Here is a 17,334-nt window from a genome sequence, read left to right as displayed (position 1 = left end):
CTGATTGGCTGTCTGCACAGCATTATGGGTGATCTCTCATTTCCAGGAATTCTTATTTCCTCTTTTTAACGTGCAGCAGCCATTTAAAAAAAAAATATGGTTCTTTACCACGAAGCACAATTCAGATCGATTTCCACTACATCTACTTTATTTCGCCCCCCTCTCTAATGGTTGTGTAAAATGGTGGCAATGAAGGGAAAGCAGAGGAAGAAACCAGTCACTGTAAATGGAGGTTAACTTCACCAGACAGCAGGTGTCACACACTTCTCTGGTATGTCATGAAGAGGCAGCAAGGCTTGAATATTCGTCTCTTTACAGGAGGTGCTCAGTCACTGAATGGCTATCATGGTCGTGTTGGGAGGTTCTGGGAGATAACTGTCAGTTACCAGATACAATGAGACAATCGGCCCTTGCCAACATATTATGCCTCTTTCTCCATCTAAAATGGTTCTCTTTTCAGATTTCTTTGAATGGAGATCATCTTTTTGATTATAGTCACAGACTTTCTCCAGACACAGTCAAGACCTTAGTAATAATGGGCTGTGTTCTTCTGAACAGCGTTGAGATACAAGCAGAAGCGGTAAGCCAACATTGCACCATATATTAGGTCATAGAGTGCAGTTTCAGGAAATTATTCAGGATTAACTGTTTGTTGTTCTTTTCTAGTCTGGATTCCATCATCTTTATTTTCAAGATAAACAAATCCCAAAGGTACAGTCTTACCATTAAGTAGATTTTTTTTTAATGGGGGTCAAAATGGTATAAAAAACAAACAAAATAAGTGAAGCTCACTCATAACCTCCATGAACTTTGCCTGCTGCTGCATATTGTATAGCGTGTCATAGCTCCCATGAACTGTGCCTGCTGCTGTGTATTATATGTGCCATACCCCCATAAACTAACAGTGCCTAGCTACATACTGCTGATTACTTTATATTGTGCCATACCACCCCAATACAATGACATAAAAACAAACAAAAACAAGGAAATAAAAAAATAAATGAAACTCACCTATAACGCCCCCGATAAACTGAGCCTGCTTCAAATTTTTTCATAGTGTACTATACTTCTCATGAACTGTTCCTGCTGTGTATTATATGTGCAATACCCTCCATGAACTGTGCCTGCTGAATTATATATAGTATACCATATCACCCATGAACTGTACCTGTTGCTGCTTATTACAGTATATGTGCCATATATTATTATATGTCATACCCCATGCACTGTGCCTGCTGCTGTGTATTATATGTACATATATACATACTGCTGATCACTTTATATTGTGCCACGCCACACCATAAACTATGTGGTCAAATGACATAAAAACAGACAAAAGCAAGAAACAAAATAAATTAAACTCAACGGAACGGTCGTGTGCATGAGGCCTTATCCACAGCCTTAGGCCCCAGCTCCCATGAACTTTTATTTTAAACCAGTGTCAGGCAACGCTGACTTTTTGTGAGGGCTGGCTGTCACTGTGGCAGAGTGCAGCAGTCAGGGCCCAGAGGTAATATTCCCACACAGCGTTGGCCTGAACCGTTGTCTGCAGTGTCTAGTCTCTGTAGTTACTGGCTGGCAGAGAGAATCCCGGGGTGGCACAGCCCTGCTGGGCATACACTTGGCAAGCCAAGCAGCAGGCTCTGCTACAGTATCACTGCTAATGCTAATTGGGGGGAGGGGGGAAGTAATTACTGCACGATTGAAGCAGGGAAAATGGAGTCTGAGCCCTGGTAGGTTCTCTGGATATGATAGGAGCTGGTGTTGAGTGTAATTAAGGGCAGGGCCTTTTGTCCACAGCCCCTTAGCAGCTGTGTGATCTGCCTGTCTATTGCTGCCCTCCTCACATTTGTTAGGGTGCACTTATGTTACACTAATATTGCACATATAGGGAAAATTGGTAAAAAGTTGTTAACATATGGCACATATCAGCACAACAAGAATTGCCTAGTAAAAGCACAACTGCTATGGCACATACAAATACATAAACGTACATACGCATGTGGACATACACGTGTGTATATATATATATTCAGATGTACACTTACAGGCTTAAAGGAGTTGTCCAAGTTATTTTTATTGATGACCTATCCTGAGGGGGTCCAACACCCTACACACCTGCCGATCTTCTGCTTGAAGATAAGTTGTGCTCCTCCAGTGCTGCCTCCTCTTTATTGTTTTTCTGCTCGTTGTCGCATTCGCAGCAGTGAGCAGGTGTAATTACACCTAAGCGTTCCCATTCATTTCAATGGGAAGGCTTGTTCCTATAGTGTATAGGAGCTATTGGAGCACAAGGAGGCGGGCTTATGTGGTTTGAGCACCACTGCAGCGATGCCCCTAGTGCTCCATACTGATGACACTTTCCTTCAAACCAGAAGTGCAAGCGTGGTGTTGCTACTGCACATTGTGGTATAATTGCTGGCAGCGTGCAATAGCAACATCATGCATTGCGATCCTAATGCATGATGTTCCTACTGTACTATGGTAAAGTTTTAAGTTTTTTTTACGTTTTTTAATGCTCCCTGTTCTCATTAGCGGCAGTGGAGGCTCAGGAGGAATAGGCAGGAATAGGCAGGGGTGGAGAGGGAGACAAGAATATTCACCCCTCAATCCCTCCGCAGCCAAATTCCTCCGCTTCAGGTGAAGCCAACCGCGTGCAATATGCATCCTAGGCTTCAGCGGGAGTGGAGGAGCTTGGCTGTGGGAAAAAACATTTTTGAAAAAATTTCAAATATATATATATATATATATATATCAAAACGTATATATATATATATGTAAAATATATTTATTGATAATAGAAATAAATATTTCATGTACATTATAAAAAATGTGTATTCACAGCAATCCAGTTATATATAATATAAAATAACATTCATGTGCGTGAACCCTAATGGTGATACTACACATAAATGTATAAAGTGAACATAGTGCCCAGAAAAAGTGCTAGTGCCAAATAGAATACCAAGCAAACTAGTGTAAAATATCAACCCGGCTAAACAAACATTTAAAGAAGGAAGCTGTTTGCTCAAAAGTTATAATCAAGTAAACATACTATCTATAGTATTACATATAGTGACCAGGCTGAGACATATCACTTCTTCCAATGGGCGTTAAAACCTCAACGCGTTTCGCCTATGCTTTATCTTGTTTGCCTGTTTTTTTTTGTCATAATATTTTCCATGGACATTATTTTATATTATTTATAACTGGAACTAATATTTTTATAATGTACATGAAATATAATTTTTTCTCAATAAAATATTTTAACATTACACAGCATATACCTTTTGACAATATCTGGACAGTTACCTTTGCAGAGACATTTCTGGCCCTTGGATTTCTCATGATTGTGATCTTAATTTTTCAGTCTCTTCCACTCCTGACCCCATTTCTGGTTGGCATCAAAGAGGACACCGTGGTTAGGATTCGTGGCACTGTCCTGCCAGCGACTAAAAGGTTTGTAATTCTTTTAATTAACGATGAGCAAATTTTTCCAAAATTAGATTTGCCAAACTTCAACGAGAAATTGTATTTGTTATGAAATACTTCGTAGCCATTCGCATTCCATTGTATGGAGCGGGCGCAATGACGGGGAACGGCTATAGCGCTGCCCCTGTCATTTAATCCCTCAGATGCCGCAATCAGTGTTGAACGTGGCATCTGAGGAGTTAATGGGGGGCAGCGCTATAGCCGTTCCCCGTCATTGCGCCCGCTCCATACAGTTGAATGTGATTGGCCAATAAAGTAATTTGTAACAAATCAAATTTCAGTCACATTCACCCTATTACGGGGTTAAAGAAAAAAATACATAATCACCTCATCCATCTGATTGCGGAGAGGCCGTCGCGGCCATCTTGATTGAAGAAAATGCGCCAATTCAAAGGCGCGCTGATGTGATGACGTCAGCGTGAGAATTTGGCACGTTTTCTTCAATCAAGATGTCTGCAACAGACTCTCTGCGATCAAATGGATGAGGTGAGTATGCAGGGTTTTTTTGTGTTTTTTTACTGCCATCTCAAGAAAAATTGATTTGTTACCACAAAGCACCAAGAAATTCAGATTCCTGGTGAATATAATTTTTCCTGAAATTCAGATCGAATTCCACCTCGTTTTCATTCGATTTTCTCAACACCTTCTGCCTTTGTCTGTACGCAGAGTTGGCCACATCCAATGAGACCAGTCTGCTTCCCATTCCTCTTTTTCTATTTGTCATTTTTTTTTATTACTTGAATTGGAATCGTGTGGTTTTCCCATGGACTTCAGCATGGCATATATGAATATACACGTAAGAGAAACATCCTGCAGGGACAGGCTAGCTATGAACTAAACTTCTAGAGTTTTCTTAGCAGGGGCAATAACGAGGGTCAGTACAGAATATGGCATCAGAATTCAGAGGCCAAAACCAGGAGCGTCTGCAAAACACCGAAACGGAGAGAATCTTTCCATGAAAGTCATCCCACCTTATAAAATGTTTATTTTTTTCTAACCTGAAGACAATTGTATCCATGATGGTTGATATGCTTTCCTTTTAGCTTTTCCATCGATATTCAATGTGGTGATAAGGAGAATGATGACATCGCCTTCCATCTCAATATATTTATTAGTACTGGACATGTTTCCTGCAATACAATGGAAAAGGAAATCTGGGGGAATGAAGAACTCAAAGAAGAGATGCCATTCAAAAAGGGACAAGACTTTGAAGTCCGGATCCTATTCGCAAGCCAAGAATACAAAGTAGGTCTACAGAAAAAAAAAATCTGGAATATTAATATTTTATTTTTACATTTAATTTAGATAGATAGTTAGTAGTGTTGATTGAGCATGCTCTGCCAAACACCAGTTCGGCTCGAGCATCGCGATGCTTGGCACATTGCGGTGTTCACCCGAATACCGCTTGTGCTCGAGCGCGGTGCTCGAGTCTCCTCCCCGCACGTTTGTTGGCTGCTACGCAGCCAAGAAATGTGCAGTTATGTACTGCCACTTACTTTAATGCTGTCTGTTCCGTTTTTTGCAGGACCCATTCATTTCAATGGGTCCGCAAAAAACACTGAAAGCACACAGTGTGCTGTCTGCATTAGTATGTCCATTCCGTTGCCCCGCAAAAAAAATAGTGCATGTCCTATTTTTTCCTAGTTTGCGGACAAGGATAGCCATTATTACAATGGATCCTCCAAAAAAACGGATGCCATACGGAACGTCATCATGTTTTTTTTTTGCGGATCCGCAATTTGCTGACCACAAAACACATACGGTCGTGTACATGTAGTCTTAGTCAGAGAGAGCTGTGCTGTAGAAGGGAGAGAGAGTGTAGGGAATTGATTCAATAGAATTTTACTTTTTTGTTAGGCAGGGTTGGTATTAGAGACCCAAAAGTCCTTTTAAGGACTATTGTTGTGTCTGGCAGCAATATATATTTTTTGCGCAACCTGCGCTAAATAGCTTGCAATTGCTTGGCCGCTGCAGACAGCAACATTATCTGCGCTACATCTCCTGTGTAACGTCTGCGCATACTAAAAATATCTGTGACATCCAGTGTACTTTTTCAATAGACGATGTCCACTGTGGACAGTTACATTACCTGCGCTACATCTCCTGTATAACGTTTGCGCATCCTAAAAATATCTGTGACATACAGTGTACTATTTCCGTAGATGCTGCGGACAGTGACATTATCTGCGCTACATCTCCTTTATAACGTTTCCGCATCCCAAATATCTGTGACATTGACTGTAATTTTTTCTTAGCCGCTGGTGACAGCAGCGACATTACCTGCGCTACATCTCCTGTATAACATTAGCCGCTGGTGACAGCAGCGACATTACCTGCGCTACATCTCCTGTATAACGTTAGCCATTAGTGACAGCAGCAACTTTACCTGCGCTACATCTCCTGTATAACATTAGCCGCTGGTGACAGCATCAAAATTACCTGCGCTTCATCTCCTGTATAATGTTTGCGCATAAATTTATTTGCACATACACTTACAAAACCTGCGCTACTGTACGTGTGACATACTTGCAAGCATATATACTATTTATTATGCAGAAGGCGAGCAGTAAGGGACGGGGAAGTGGCCGTGCTGCTGATGGTCCACGTATAAGGCTACTTTCACACTTGCGTTCAGAGCGGATCCGTCAGAATTATTTGTACAATATAATGCAAAGTGTGAAAGTAGCCTCAGACGGATCCGTCCAGACTTTACATTGAAAGTCAATGGGGGACGGATCCGTTTGAAAATTGAGCCATAGTGTGTCATATTCAAACGGATCCGTCCCCATTGACTTACATTGTAAGTCTGGACGGATCCGTTGCCTCCGCACGGCCAGGCGGACACCCGAACGCTGCAAGCAGCGTTCAGGTGTCCGCTTGCTGAGCGGAGCGGAGGCTGAACGCTGCCAGACTGATGCATTCTGAGCGGATCCGCGTCCACTCAGAATGCATTAGGGCTGGACGGATGCATTCGGGGCCGCTTGTGAGAGCCTTCAAACGGAACTCACAAGCGGACACCCGAACGCTAGTGTGAAAGTAGCCTAAGCCGTGTACCCGGGTGGGCTGCCCAGGATACAGTGAAGTCACAGTCGAGGAAAGCGACACAGACACCGGCTTTTGACAACAAAAACTTCTTTACTGAATCACAGCAATATAACCTACAGCTCCAAAATGCAGTTAGCATTAAATAAAGTTACATACACTCAGCCTGAAGCGGAGACCCCTGTGTTGCACAGCATGGCGCCCTCTAATGGTAGTCGGAACAATTTACCTACTGCGAGCAGGGTTAACACTGCCTCGCCATATCTGTTATTTCCCTAAAGTACAGGAGCGATTGTTTGGGATGTAATATACAGGCTAGCCCACGGAGCAACACAGGAGCTTACAATCTTATTAGCCTATACAGTGTTACACTCCCCTTCCCAAAACTGCTCTGTCTCCACTGATGATTCCGCATCGAACAAGCAGTCTTTCAATCAAACGTGCGGTACCACAGAACAAGGTAATCCGATCCTCATCTCTCAGCAGTACTCCTGGCAGGCGTCCTCTCTCCTGGTCAGCATTTGGACTCGATCAGCTCCCTTTGTCTGCAGTACTGGTCACAAAAGAATGCTTCCTGTCTTCTCTGCAGCTTGTTAACCACACCTCTCATGCATATTGTAATCCCAGCAGAGAAATGAACTGCGCATGGGAAACAGCGACCTCTTGTGGCTAAACAATGGAACAGTATTCATGCAATGAAAGCTGCTTCTTGACCTCACACATGCAGAGGCTGTGGCCCTGGGCGCGGTGAAACTGTGCCTGCTGCCAGAGCACAAGAAACACACTCATCCACTGATACCTAGCTTCATGTCCCAGTTTGCAGGGTGGCGCAGGACACCACTCTCTAAGTCAGACCAGAGCGACCAGGTGGTCGGTTGGATTGCAGCAGATAATGCTTCCAGTCCGTTAAGCACCACCCTGTCTTCCACAAAGTCCAGTCTAAGTAGCCAAGAGTCTGGTCAACAGAATCCTCACCCCTGATCCTCCTTCCTCCCACCATGGAGAGTTAAGGCAAACAAGTGATCCCATACTCGGATATTCCGAGGAGCCATTCCTCTCGCCAAGCCCGCTTTAAGAGAGACATAAGAAGATCGTGTGCACTGATGCCCAAACTCTTGAGCATCCACAGTTACAAGAAGATGACGGTGGGGAACGGCAATTAGTGCTTCATGAGGTGGATGATGATAATGTGACAGAGTTGCCAATAAGTCAACGGCAATTGGTGTCTCAAGAGGTTGATGATGAGAATGAGACACAGTTGTAAATAAGTGAGGTTCTTGTTAGGTCAACAAGTCAGGAGGATGACCAGAGTGAGGAAGTGGAAGAGGAGGTGGTGGAAAAAGAAATCACTGACCCAACCTGGGAAGGTGGCAAGCCGAGCGAGGACAGCAGTACAGAGAGGGATCCGCAGCATTACAACAGGCTGAAAAAGGCAGTGGGGTGGCAAAAGGGAGAAGGCTGGCCACACTAAACAGGCCCGCAACTGTTCTCCGGAGCACCCCCTTTGCGGCAATCTCCCCTGCTAAGGGGTAGGTGTTCCGCAGTCTGATGCTTTTTTGAGGAAAGTGCGGATGATGAAAGAATTGTCATTTGCAACCTGTGCTGTACCAAAATGAGCAGGAGCATGAACACTAGCAACCTCACCACCACCAGCATGATCCGCCACATGGCATCAAAGCACCCTAATAGGTGGGCCGAACGTCTGACCCTGGAAATGTTGCCATTTAGGCTTGTGGACACTGAAGCTTTCCGCAGCCTGATGGTGGCGGCCGTCCCTCATTGCTCAATCTCCAGCCGCCACTATTTTTCCTGGTGCGCCATCCCCTTACATGTGTCCTGTAACATCACCCATGCCCTGACCAGCGCAGTTATTTGGAAGGTCCACTTAACGACTGACACATGAACAAGTGTTTTTGGCCAGGGATGCAAAATTTCCCTGAAGGCACACTGGGAGCGAGTGGTACCCTGGGATGGCATAGGTGCTACCGACGCCAAGGATTGCGGGCCCTACTTCTATAAGGATATCTGCCACCACCTACATTAATGGCTGCAACCCCCCCATCTCCTCCTTCACTACCACCTCTGAATTCTCATCTTGCAGCACCAGTCAGCCATCAGTCAGTAGCTGGAAGCAGTGTAGCACTGCAGTGGGGAAGCGGCAACAGGCGGCGCTGAAACTAATTTGCTTAGGTGACAACCAGCACACCACGGAGAGCTCTGGCAGGGTATAAGGGACCAGACTGAGCTGTGTCTCTCGCCACTCAACCTACAACCAAGCATGGTTGTGTCTGATAATGGCCGTAACTTGGTGGCGGCATTGGAGCTCGGCAAGCTCACACACATACCATGCCTAGCCCACGTGTTCAACTAGTGGTTCAGCGGTTTCTCAAAACCTACCCCAATTTGCCTGAGCTACTGGTTAAGGTGGGCCGAGTGTGTACCAATTTCCAAAAGTCATCTACAGGTGCCCCCGATCTGGCAACGCTGCAGCAGCACTTGCAATTGTCAGCTCTCCAACTGTTGTGTGACTTGAGCATGCGCTGGAACTCCACATTCCACATGTTGTCCAGGCAGGCTTTGTGAGGAGCAGAGGGCAGTAGTGGAATACCAGCTACAACATGGTCGTCGCCTTTCACGTCAGCTTCCGCTATTCACAAGCGAGGAGTGGGCACGGATGTCTGACCTCTGTGAGGTTTTACACAACTTTGAGGAATCAACACAGATGGTGAGCGTCGATAACGCTATTATCAGCATAACCATCCCACTTCTGTGTCTACTAAAACGCTCGCTGCTCACAATGAAGGTGGATGCTTTGCATGTGGAATAGGTGGAAATGGGGGAAGACAGTACAAAGGATGATAGCCAGACCACCCTCAGTTGGTCTTCTCAGCACGAATTGGGTGATGATGATGAGGTGGAGGAGCAGAAGATGGTTGCCTCCGCTACAGAGGGTCGTACCCACAGCAGGTTTATTCCATATGTTCAGCGTGGATGGGCCGAAGAGGAGGAAGAGGATGAGGAGATTGAGAGTCATCCTCCTGATGAGGACAGTGAAGTCTTGTCTGTTGGGACTCTGGCACACATGGCTGACTTTATGCTATGCTACCTTTCCCATGACCCTCGAGTTATACGCATTTTGGCCAACACAATTACTGGTTGTTCACCCTTCTTGACCGCCACTACAATGAGAACTTCTCATCTCTCATTCCTGTGGTGGAGAGGACTAGCAAAATGGTGCAATACCAGAAGGTCCTTGTGGAAAAATTGCTACAAAAATTTCCAGCTGACAACGCTGGCAGCAGAATATGTAGTCCCTTGGGCGACCGAGGAGGCGAGACAAGGGGAACACACAGCAGTTCCAACAGAGGCAAGGCAGCACTCTCTAAGAGATATATATAGTGTTATCTGATATGGAAATAGACACCAGCAGCGGCGCCCTTAAGGGAGTAGGGTCAAACTCCTAAAGTATATAAAGTTAAAGGGTGCGGGAACCGCGCTCTAAATACACAGTAAATGTCAGTGAATCTCTCCTGCAAATATAGCGAAAATTCAGTAAATTGTCCAGTTGGTGAAGATGGAAAGTTCACTGGACCAGGATATTCATAAGATGTTTACACAGTTCTCCTGCTACTAATCCATAAGTAGCATATCTGATCTTATACAAATGACCAAGTTCCGAACCCAAATGAAAGAGGTGAATGCTGCTGGAAAATGTCAGTAATTCGTTCACAAACACCTCCTGCTGATCCACAGATCTCGTGCTGAGTATCCAGCCTCTGAATCCAAACGCCGAACCTTCAAAGGAATAAAGACAGATGGTGCAATACCCTCGGTATCTTCAATGGTAAGGATTTTATTATACTTACAATCAAGAAGTTTAAAACTTGCACATAAAAAGGCCCGACCCGGGTTTCGCTATTCGCTTCTTCAGGGGCTGCGGTATATGATACAGGTTGACTCTTATCAAAATTAACTAGGCCTGGTTTGCCCCTGACTTCTCTACTCCACCAGAGGAAAGCAGCTGAACATAAAGACACATGGGAATGTGGCTTTTATGGTGTATTGAAAAAAACTGTATATGGTTAAATATTTATTTTTTCATCCTCTTCCTCGTCCTCCATCATATCAACATGCTTATTAGGCTTCCCTCGCTCCTAATGTTTTAAAGGGTCAGCTCAGGAGCAGACCCTCAACCATAATTTTTTCAATGGTCAGCTTAGCAGCAGACCCTCAACCTTAATTTTTAACATGGTCAGATCAGCAGCAGTCACTCGCCCCTAATGTTTTAGATGGACAGCTCAGCAGCAGGCCCTCGCTCATAATGTTTTAGATGGTCAGCTCAGCATCAGGCCCTTACCCCTAATGTTTTAGATGGTCAGCTCGGCAGCAGGCCCTCTCCCATAATGTTTTAGATGGTCAACTCAGCAGAAGACCCTCACCCATAATGTTTTAGATGGTAGGATCGGCAGCAGGCCCTTGGCCCTAATGTTTTAGAGGGTCAGTAGCAGGCCCTTTCTCCAAATGTTTTTGAGGGTCTCCAGCAGGCCATCAATCATAATTTTTCAAGGCTGTGTATGATGCCCTCCTTTATGTGTAATAAAGGATGTATTAGAGTGCCTGTTACCTGTAATTTTTGGAAGCCCTTTCACTTAATGCATAGGCTTTATGAGTGTAGGAGTCCCACTACCTGAACAATTGTACCACAATGTGAATGAGGCCCTCCTTTATGTGATATACAGGCTGTATCGGAGTGCCTCTTCCTTGTAAATTTTGGCAGCACTTGCACTTTATATACAAGTAAATATACAGGAACGAATGTTTCCTATTTTTCTTCTAAAATCGATTTTATCTTTGGTTTTGTGCGTATTGTTGTCACTCTGTAAAATTGACATATGTGACACCCTAGAGTTGAGGGTGTGTGTGTTAGGAGCTCCAGATATAGAGAAGAAAGCCAGGATCTTGTACGGCTGAGACATTGATCACAATCCCCAGTCTGAGCCCTGCAGCCTCAGCTGGATGAAGCAAGCAGACAAACTCCAGTTCCAGGAAGAAAGCATACCCTGAGAATACAACTGTGAGTAAAGTCCAGAGACCCAGGAGAAGTCATATTCCTCCTCAGCTAGTCAGTCCCCACACAGCAGAAGATAGAAAGTGCAGAAGCCAAATTCCTGCCACACAGTATAGAGCTACAAAGCAGACGTCCTTTCCTGCAAGCTCCAGGTTGATAAAGCAGAAGATAAATTCCTTCCAACCATTGCTTTGATTGGCATCCATGTCGACAGACAGCCTGGATGAGCCAATCGATTCTGCAAATGTACATTTACCCATAGTTATGTATGTCAGTGTCACTCAGACATCATTTACTATTGCTGTCATTGCATTTAAGAGTTTGTGGAGGGGGAGAAAACATGTTTTGAGTCCTAGGAGGCTATTTTCACAATTGTGTTGTTGATTCTGGTATTGAAATCCAGTAGAGGATATCAATACCAGAATTAAACGGATCCATCTTGATTTTGCACATCAGGATGCATCCGTTCCATTAGGATGCGGTTGTGTGAAATCATAATGGAAAAAGGAGCCTAGAAATCCAGATCCATTAGGGTACTTTTACACTAGTGTTTTTATTTTCCGGTATTGAGTTCCATCACGGGGCTCAATACTGGAAAAAAATGATCAGTTTTATCCTAATGCATTCTGAATGAGGAGCAATCCGTTCAGGATACATCAGTTCAGTCACTCTTACGTTTTTTGGCCGAAGAAAATACCGCAGCATGCTGCTTTTTTCTCTCCGGCCAAAAATCCTGATCAGTTGCCGGAATGCTGGATCCGGCATTAATTTCCATTGAAATATATTAGTGCCAGATCCGGTATTAAAATTGCCGCATTGACTGATCCGTTCATCCAGTCAGCACATGCGCAGACCTGTAAATCCGAATCCGTTTTTCCAGATGACACCTTATCTGGTATTTCAATGCATTTGACAGACGGATCCGCATCCGGATCCGTCTGACAAATGCCATCCGTTTGCGACGGAACTGCCTGCCGGAATCCTCTGCCGCAAGTGTGAAAGTACCCTTACCCATTGACTTTCAAAGTATTCGTGACAGATCAGTTTTTTAGGCTCCCAAAATTCCAGTCAGTCACCATTGACTTACATTGTATTCAGTGCTGGATCCGTTTTTTTATTTATTTTATGACCGGACACAAAACCGCAGCTTGCACCAGTTTAGTGTCCGGTCACAAAACGGAATGCTGCCGAAACGGAAGAAATCCTGATGCATCCTGAATGGATCTCTTCCTATTCAGAATGCATGAGGACTAAACAGAAAGTTTTTTTTTTTTTTTTCTGGTATTGAGATCTTCTGCCGCAGCGCAAGTGCAAAAGTAGCCTAAAGGGTGTTAGCCACACTACACTTTTCAGAATTTTATTTATTAAAAATTTTGAAATCTATGTATCATTTTCTTTACACTTCACACACATTTGCTGTTTTGTGTTGGTCTATCACATACATTCCCAATAAAATACATTTAAGTTTGTGGGAGTAACGTGAAAAAATATGAAACAGTCCAACGGGTAAGAATTCCTTTTCAAGGCACTGTAACTTATGGACAGTTAGAATTACATAATCATTTTCTATCTTCCTCTATCTGAACTGGTTCTCTCTTCTAGGTTTCTGTGGATAGAAATCGATTTTTGGAATATGGTCACAGAATTCCTGTGGAGCGGGTCAACACTCTAGCAGTACATGGCCGTATTACTGTAAATACTGTGGAGATCCAATCACAAGGGGTAAGTGAGATTGTGCAGCCCTGGCTATAGCAAAGGGATTGTGCAATGTACAAGTGTTGGCTTAGCCTACCCTGAGGTTATCAATATCTGATCAGATGACCGACCCCCAATGATCAGTAGCTTAACCACTTCCCGAACAAACGTTTTGTATTTAGCTAAGGAAGCGATGTGCCGCCTCCTGTCCTGTTCCGGCCAAGGGAGCGCAAGAGCTGTTGGTTCTTCTTGAGACCTCGAACGGGTGACTGATTTACTCTCTTCGTTATTGCCTTACCGGGTAGATTGTGTTCCTGAGGTCTGCCTGTTGGGAATTACATGACAATATTCTTGAAGGAAACATTATTTTTGGCACGTAAATGTATAGCTCTGAAATGGTATTGCCCCATTATGCCGAATTTGACCACGTGCAAACTACAAATAAACCAAATCCTACCATTTTTAAAGATAGTATATAAACACCGAAATAAACCACAAAAATGTGAAGGTGTGGGGTCTGTGGTGTGGATCACATCTCGCTATGTACTCGACCTCGAGACTGTGACAAGCTGTATCAACAGCTCGAGGAAACATGGCTCAGTCGATTTATTGGGGCTGCCTGAGCTTTTATCTCATGACGCTAAATAGATCGAGAAGTGTAGGGTTTTACATCGATGTAGCGGTTGACTGGCGAGATGGACAATGCGGTTTTTGAATCATTGTTAATTTACTCTTAATAATAAAGGAGTTAAAAAAAAATTTGTTTAAAAAAGATATATTTGGTATCGCCGTGTCTGCATAAAAATATCACATGAGCTATTCTATCATGTGAACGGTGAAAAAACATGTATGCTAAAACAGTTATTTGGGATTCACATCCCGACCTATCCTTGGTTGAACTTTATGGTCTTTGGTCTTTGTTCAACCGTATTAACTACAGTATGTAACAATTTTTTACCTCCCAAAAAAAACATAATATCAAGCGATCAAAATGTCACCTTACCCCAAAATGGTATCAATAAAAATGTCACCTAATCCCACAAAAAAGCAAGCCCTCACACAAGACCATATCCAGTGGCAACACAAAAACATGATTTTTTTTTCTAAAAATGTAAAACTTAAAAAAAAAATTTAAGTCAGCTCCATAAAGACTGGCTATATAAAAATATCCCATGATCTACCCCATCAAGTGAACGCCATAAAAAAACAAAACAAGGAAAAAAAAAGTTTTTTTATCAACTCACCTCCCAAAAAAGATCAAAAAGTTGTATGCATCCAAAATGGTACCAATGAAAACATCACCTCGTCTCACTAAAAAATACCCCTCACACAAGACCATAGCCAGAAAAAAAAATGGCTGTAAGAAAATGGCAACACAAAAATATAATTTTGTTTTCTAAAAAATGCTCTTATTGTGTAAAACTTTAAATAAAAAATAGACATATTTGGTATATTTGCATCCATCACAACCGGTTCTATAAAGATATCACATGAGCTACCCCATCAGGTGAATGGTGTAAAAAAATAAATAAAACAAAATGACGCCAAAAGTTTTTTAATTGCCTCCCAAAAAAACATAATATGAAGTCATTTTAAAGTCTTTTGTACAGTACTCACAAATGGTACAAAAAAAAGTACAGACTGTCCTGCAAAACATAGGCCCTTAGACATCTACATTGGCATAAAAATAAAAATGTTATGGATGTTAGTATATGTTGATGCAAAATATAGCATTTTTTAATAAAAGGGGATTTTATTATGCAAATAATAAACTAAATACATTTGGTATCATCATAATCATATCAAAAATTAGAATAACATCATCATATCATACATACCAAATGGAGAATCTCATAAAAAATTAAAATAAAAAACACTAACATGATATTTCAATTTTTAACCTCCACTCCACACCAAAAAAGATAAAAAGCGATCAGAAAGCTAAATTTATGCCAAAATGGTGCCAATAAAAACTACAGCTTGTCCCTCAAAAATAAGCCCTCACACAGCAAAGTCACCAAAACCAAAACAAAATCCTTCCCTTCTGAGCCCTGGTGCATCCCCAAACAGCAGTTTACGACCACAATTGGGATACATCTGGATATGCCCGGGCCCCTCACACACGTCGTACTTATCTGGCTCCCCGGCTTATGCAGCGACAGCCGTGCGAGCGTCAGAAGTGATGCGGGTGCCGGGGAGCCAAGTAAGTACAACCTGTGTGAGGGCCCGGGCGTATGGGGGAGCATTTTAGAGGTTGGATAACCCCTTTATAATAGTGCGGGCACACAAGAAGTGATAAGTGTTCATTTTTACGAGTGCACTGGTATAATGTTTGAACTGTTTTATATTGCACATATGTTATATTCACCAATTTTCGGGCTTTATCTTTTAAACTGCTCAATTAAAAGCTAAGTTTTATAACCAGACAAGACTACCACCAATCATTGTGAAGTAATATTAATAAATAATGAGGTTTGTTTTGTTAACCCTTGATGTGTTACAGGAAAAATGGATTAAAATGGAAAATCTGAGAAGAAAAGTGAAATTTTAAAATTTCCCCTCCATTTTGCTTTAATTTCTATGGAATATTTTAAGAGTTAGCAACATTTCTTAAATCAGTTTTGAATAATTTGAGGAGTGTAGTTCCTAAAATGGGCTAATTTATGGGTGCTTTTGGAAATCAAAATCCAAAGTCATAAAAAAATAAATAAAAATGTAATAACATTACTGAAATGATGCCAACATAAAGTAGACATATGGTGAATGATATTTAATAAGGATTTTATGAGATATCACTATCTGTCTTAAAGGCAGAGAGATAAAAAAAAAATTAAAATAGTGAATTTTTCCATATTTTTGGTAAATTTAGAATTTTTATTTTATAAATGAAGGTAAAATATATTGATGCAAACTTACCATTAACATGACTTAAAATGTGTCACCAAAAACAATCTCAGAATAGATAAGTAAAAACATTCCAAAGTTATTACCACTTAAAGTGACACATGTCAGAATTTAGCAAAATTAGGCTAGGGGGTAAATAGCCTGGTCTGGAAGTGGTTAAAGACTATGAAGGTAATTTATTAAGATTGGCATTTTAGATGTCGGTCTTAATACCCCTTGCGCTGGCGGTGGATGCGTCTAATTTATGTAGAGGCGCCGGCCTCTCCAAAACTTCGGCGTATCTAGCACCATTCTAAATGTACAACAGCTTCCTTGTTGGAGTAGATTTAGACTCTTTTGTACGCCTAAAACAGGCATATAAAATGATAAATGAGATAGACTTGCCTGCCCGACCCCAGCACGCCCCCTTTTTTAGACCTGACGTGAGCGTGGAAAAGTTGCAGATTGCAAAATATTGAACCTTTGCACCCAATCTGTGCCAGATATATGCCAAAACTGACATATATTTGATAATAAATGACCCCCTTTATGTCCATTTTGGTGCAGAAAATCCGTGTGGAAATAAGCTTTAGATGGTAAAGTGTAGTTAATGTACATTTTTCATAATTAACTGTTTATGTTTCTTTTTCTAGGGTGAATTCCCTTAAAACCTCTCAAAACTGCTGACAGCTCTATATAGGTGACTGGAGATAAGTGTAATCATACCTGGGTCATCCATCTTTTATTAACCCTCCCACCGTGATTGCAAGTGTCCTGGAGGTGGTCCCTGGCTTCTCCCCACTCAACCGTTCCCCAATCTTCCTCTCTGCTCTGAATGGCGTTCTCCTAATTGGCCACTAAAGCCTCATTTTGCTGTGTTGATGCAAGAAAAAAAATAATAAAAAAATAAAATAAAATATTTGTTCCAAAATGGAAATCAGAAAATATTGTGTGGTAATATTGTGTGGTCCTAAAATCTCAAACATGTCTGAAAACATAAGAAATCTTAAAAATGGTTTTAAGTGGAAATAGAACACAATAGAACACATTATATACAGTATATCTGTGCATAGGTACACTCACTATACATGACCCCAGTGACAGCAAGCTTGTCTATAGTGTCTCATTATAAATTGCTCATATATACATGGCAT

The 17,334-nt window shown here is 42.2% G+C and overlaps 1 protein-coding gene across 1 annotated transcript; it reads left to right on the top strand.

Moving 5' to 3' along the window:
• Positions 1-441: 441 nt before the first annotated feature.
• On the top strand, positions 442-17,111 carry LOC122941114 (galectin-7-like). The gene is made up of 6 exons (XM_044298125.1): positions 442-580; positions 667-711; positions 3,371-3,459; positions 4,536-4,737; positions 13,205-13,324; positions 16,834-17,111. Exons 1-6 carry the CDS (start codon positions 536-538, stop codon positions 16,846-16,848), a joined length of 516 nt encoding a protein of 171 aa, XP_044154060.1. The 5' UTR covers positions 442-535; the 3' UTR covers positions 16,849-17,111.
• Positions 17,112-17,334: the final 223 nt, after the last annotated feature.

Source organism: Bufo gargarizans, chromosome 6, assembly GCF_014858855.1.
Source record: "Bufo gargarizans isolate SCDJY-AF-19 chromosome 6, ASM1485885v1, whole genome shotgun sequence".
Classification (NCBI taxonomy): domain Eukaryota; kingdom Metazoa; phylum Chordata; class Amphibia; order Anura; family Bufonidae; genus Bufo; species Bufo gargarizans.
Note: the sequence above shows the minus strand (reverse complement) of the source record. Positions and strands in the feature narration are given on the sequence as shown.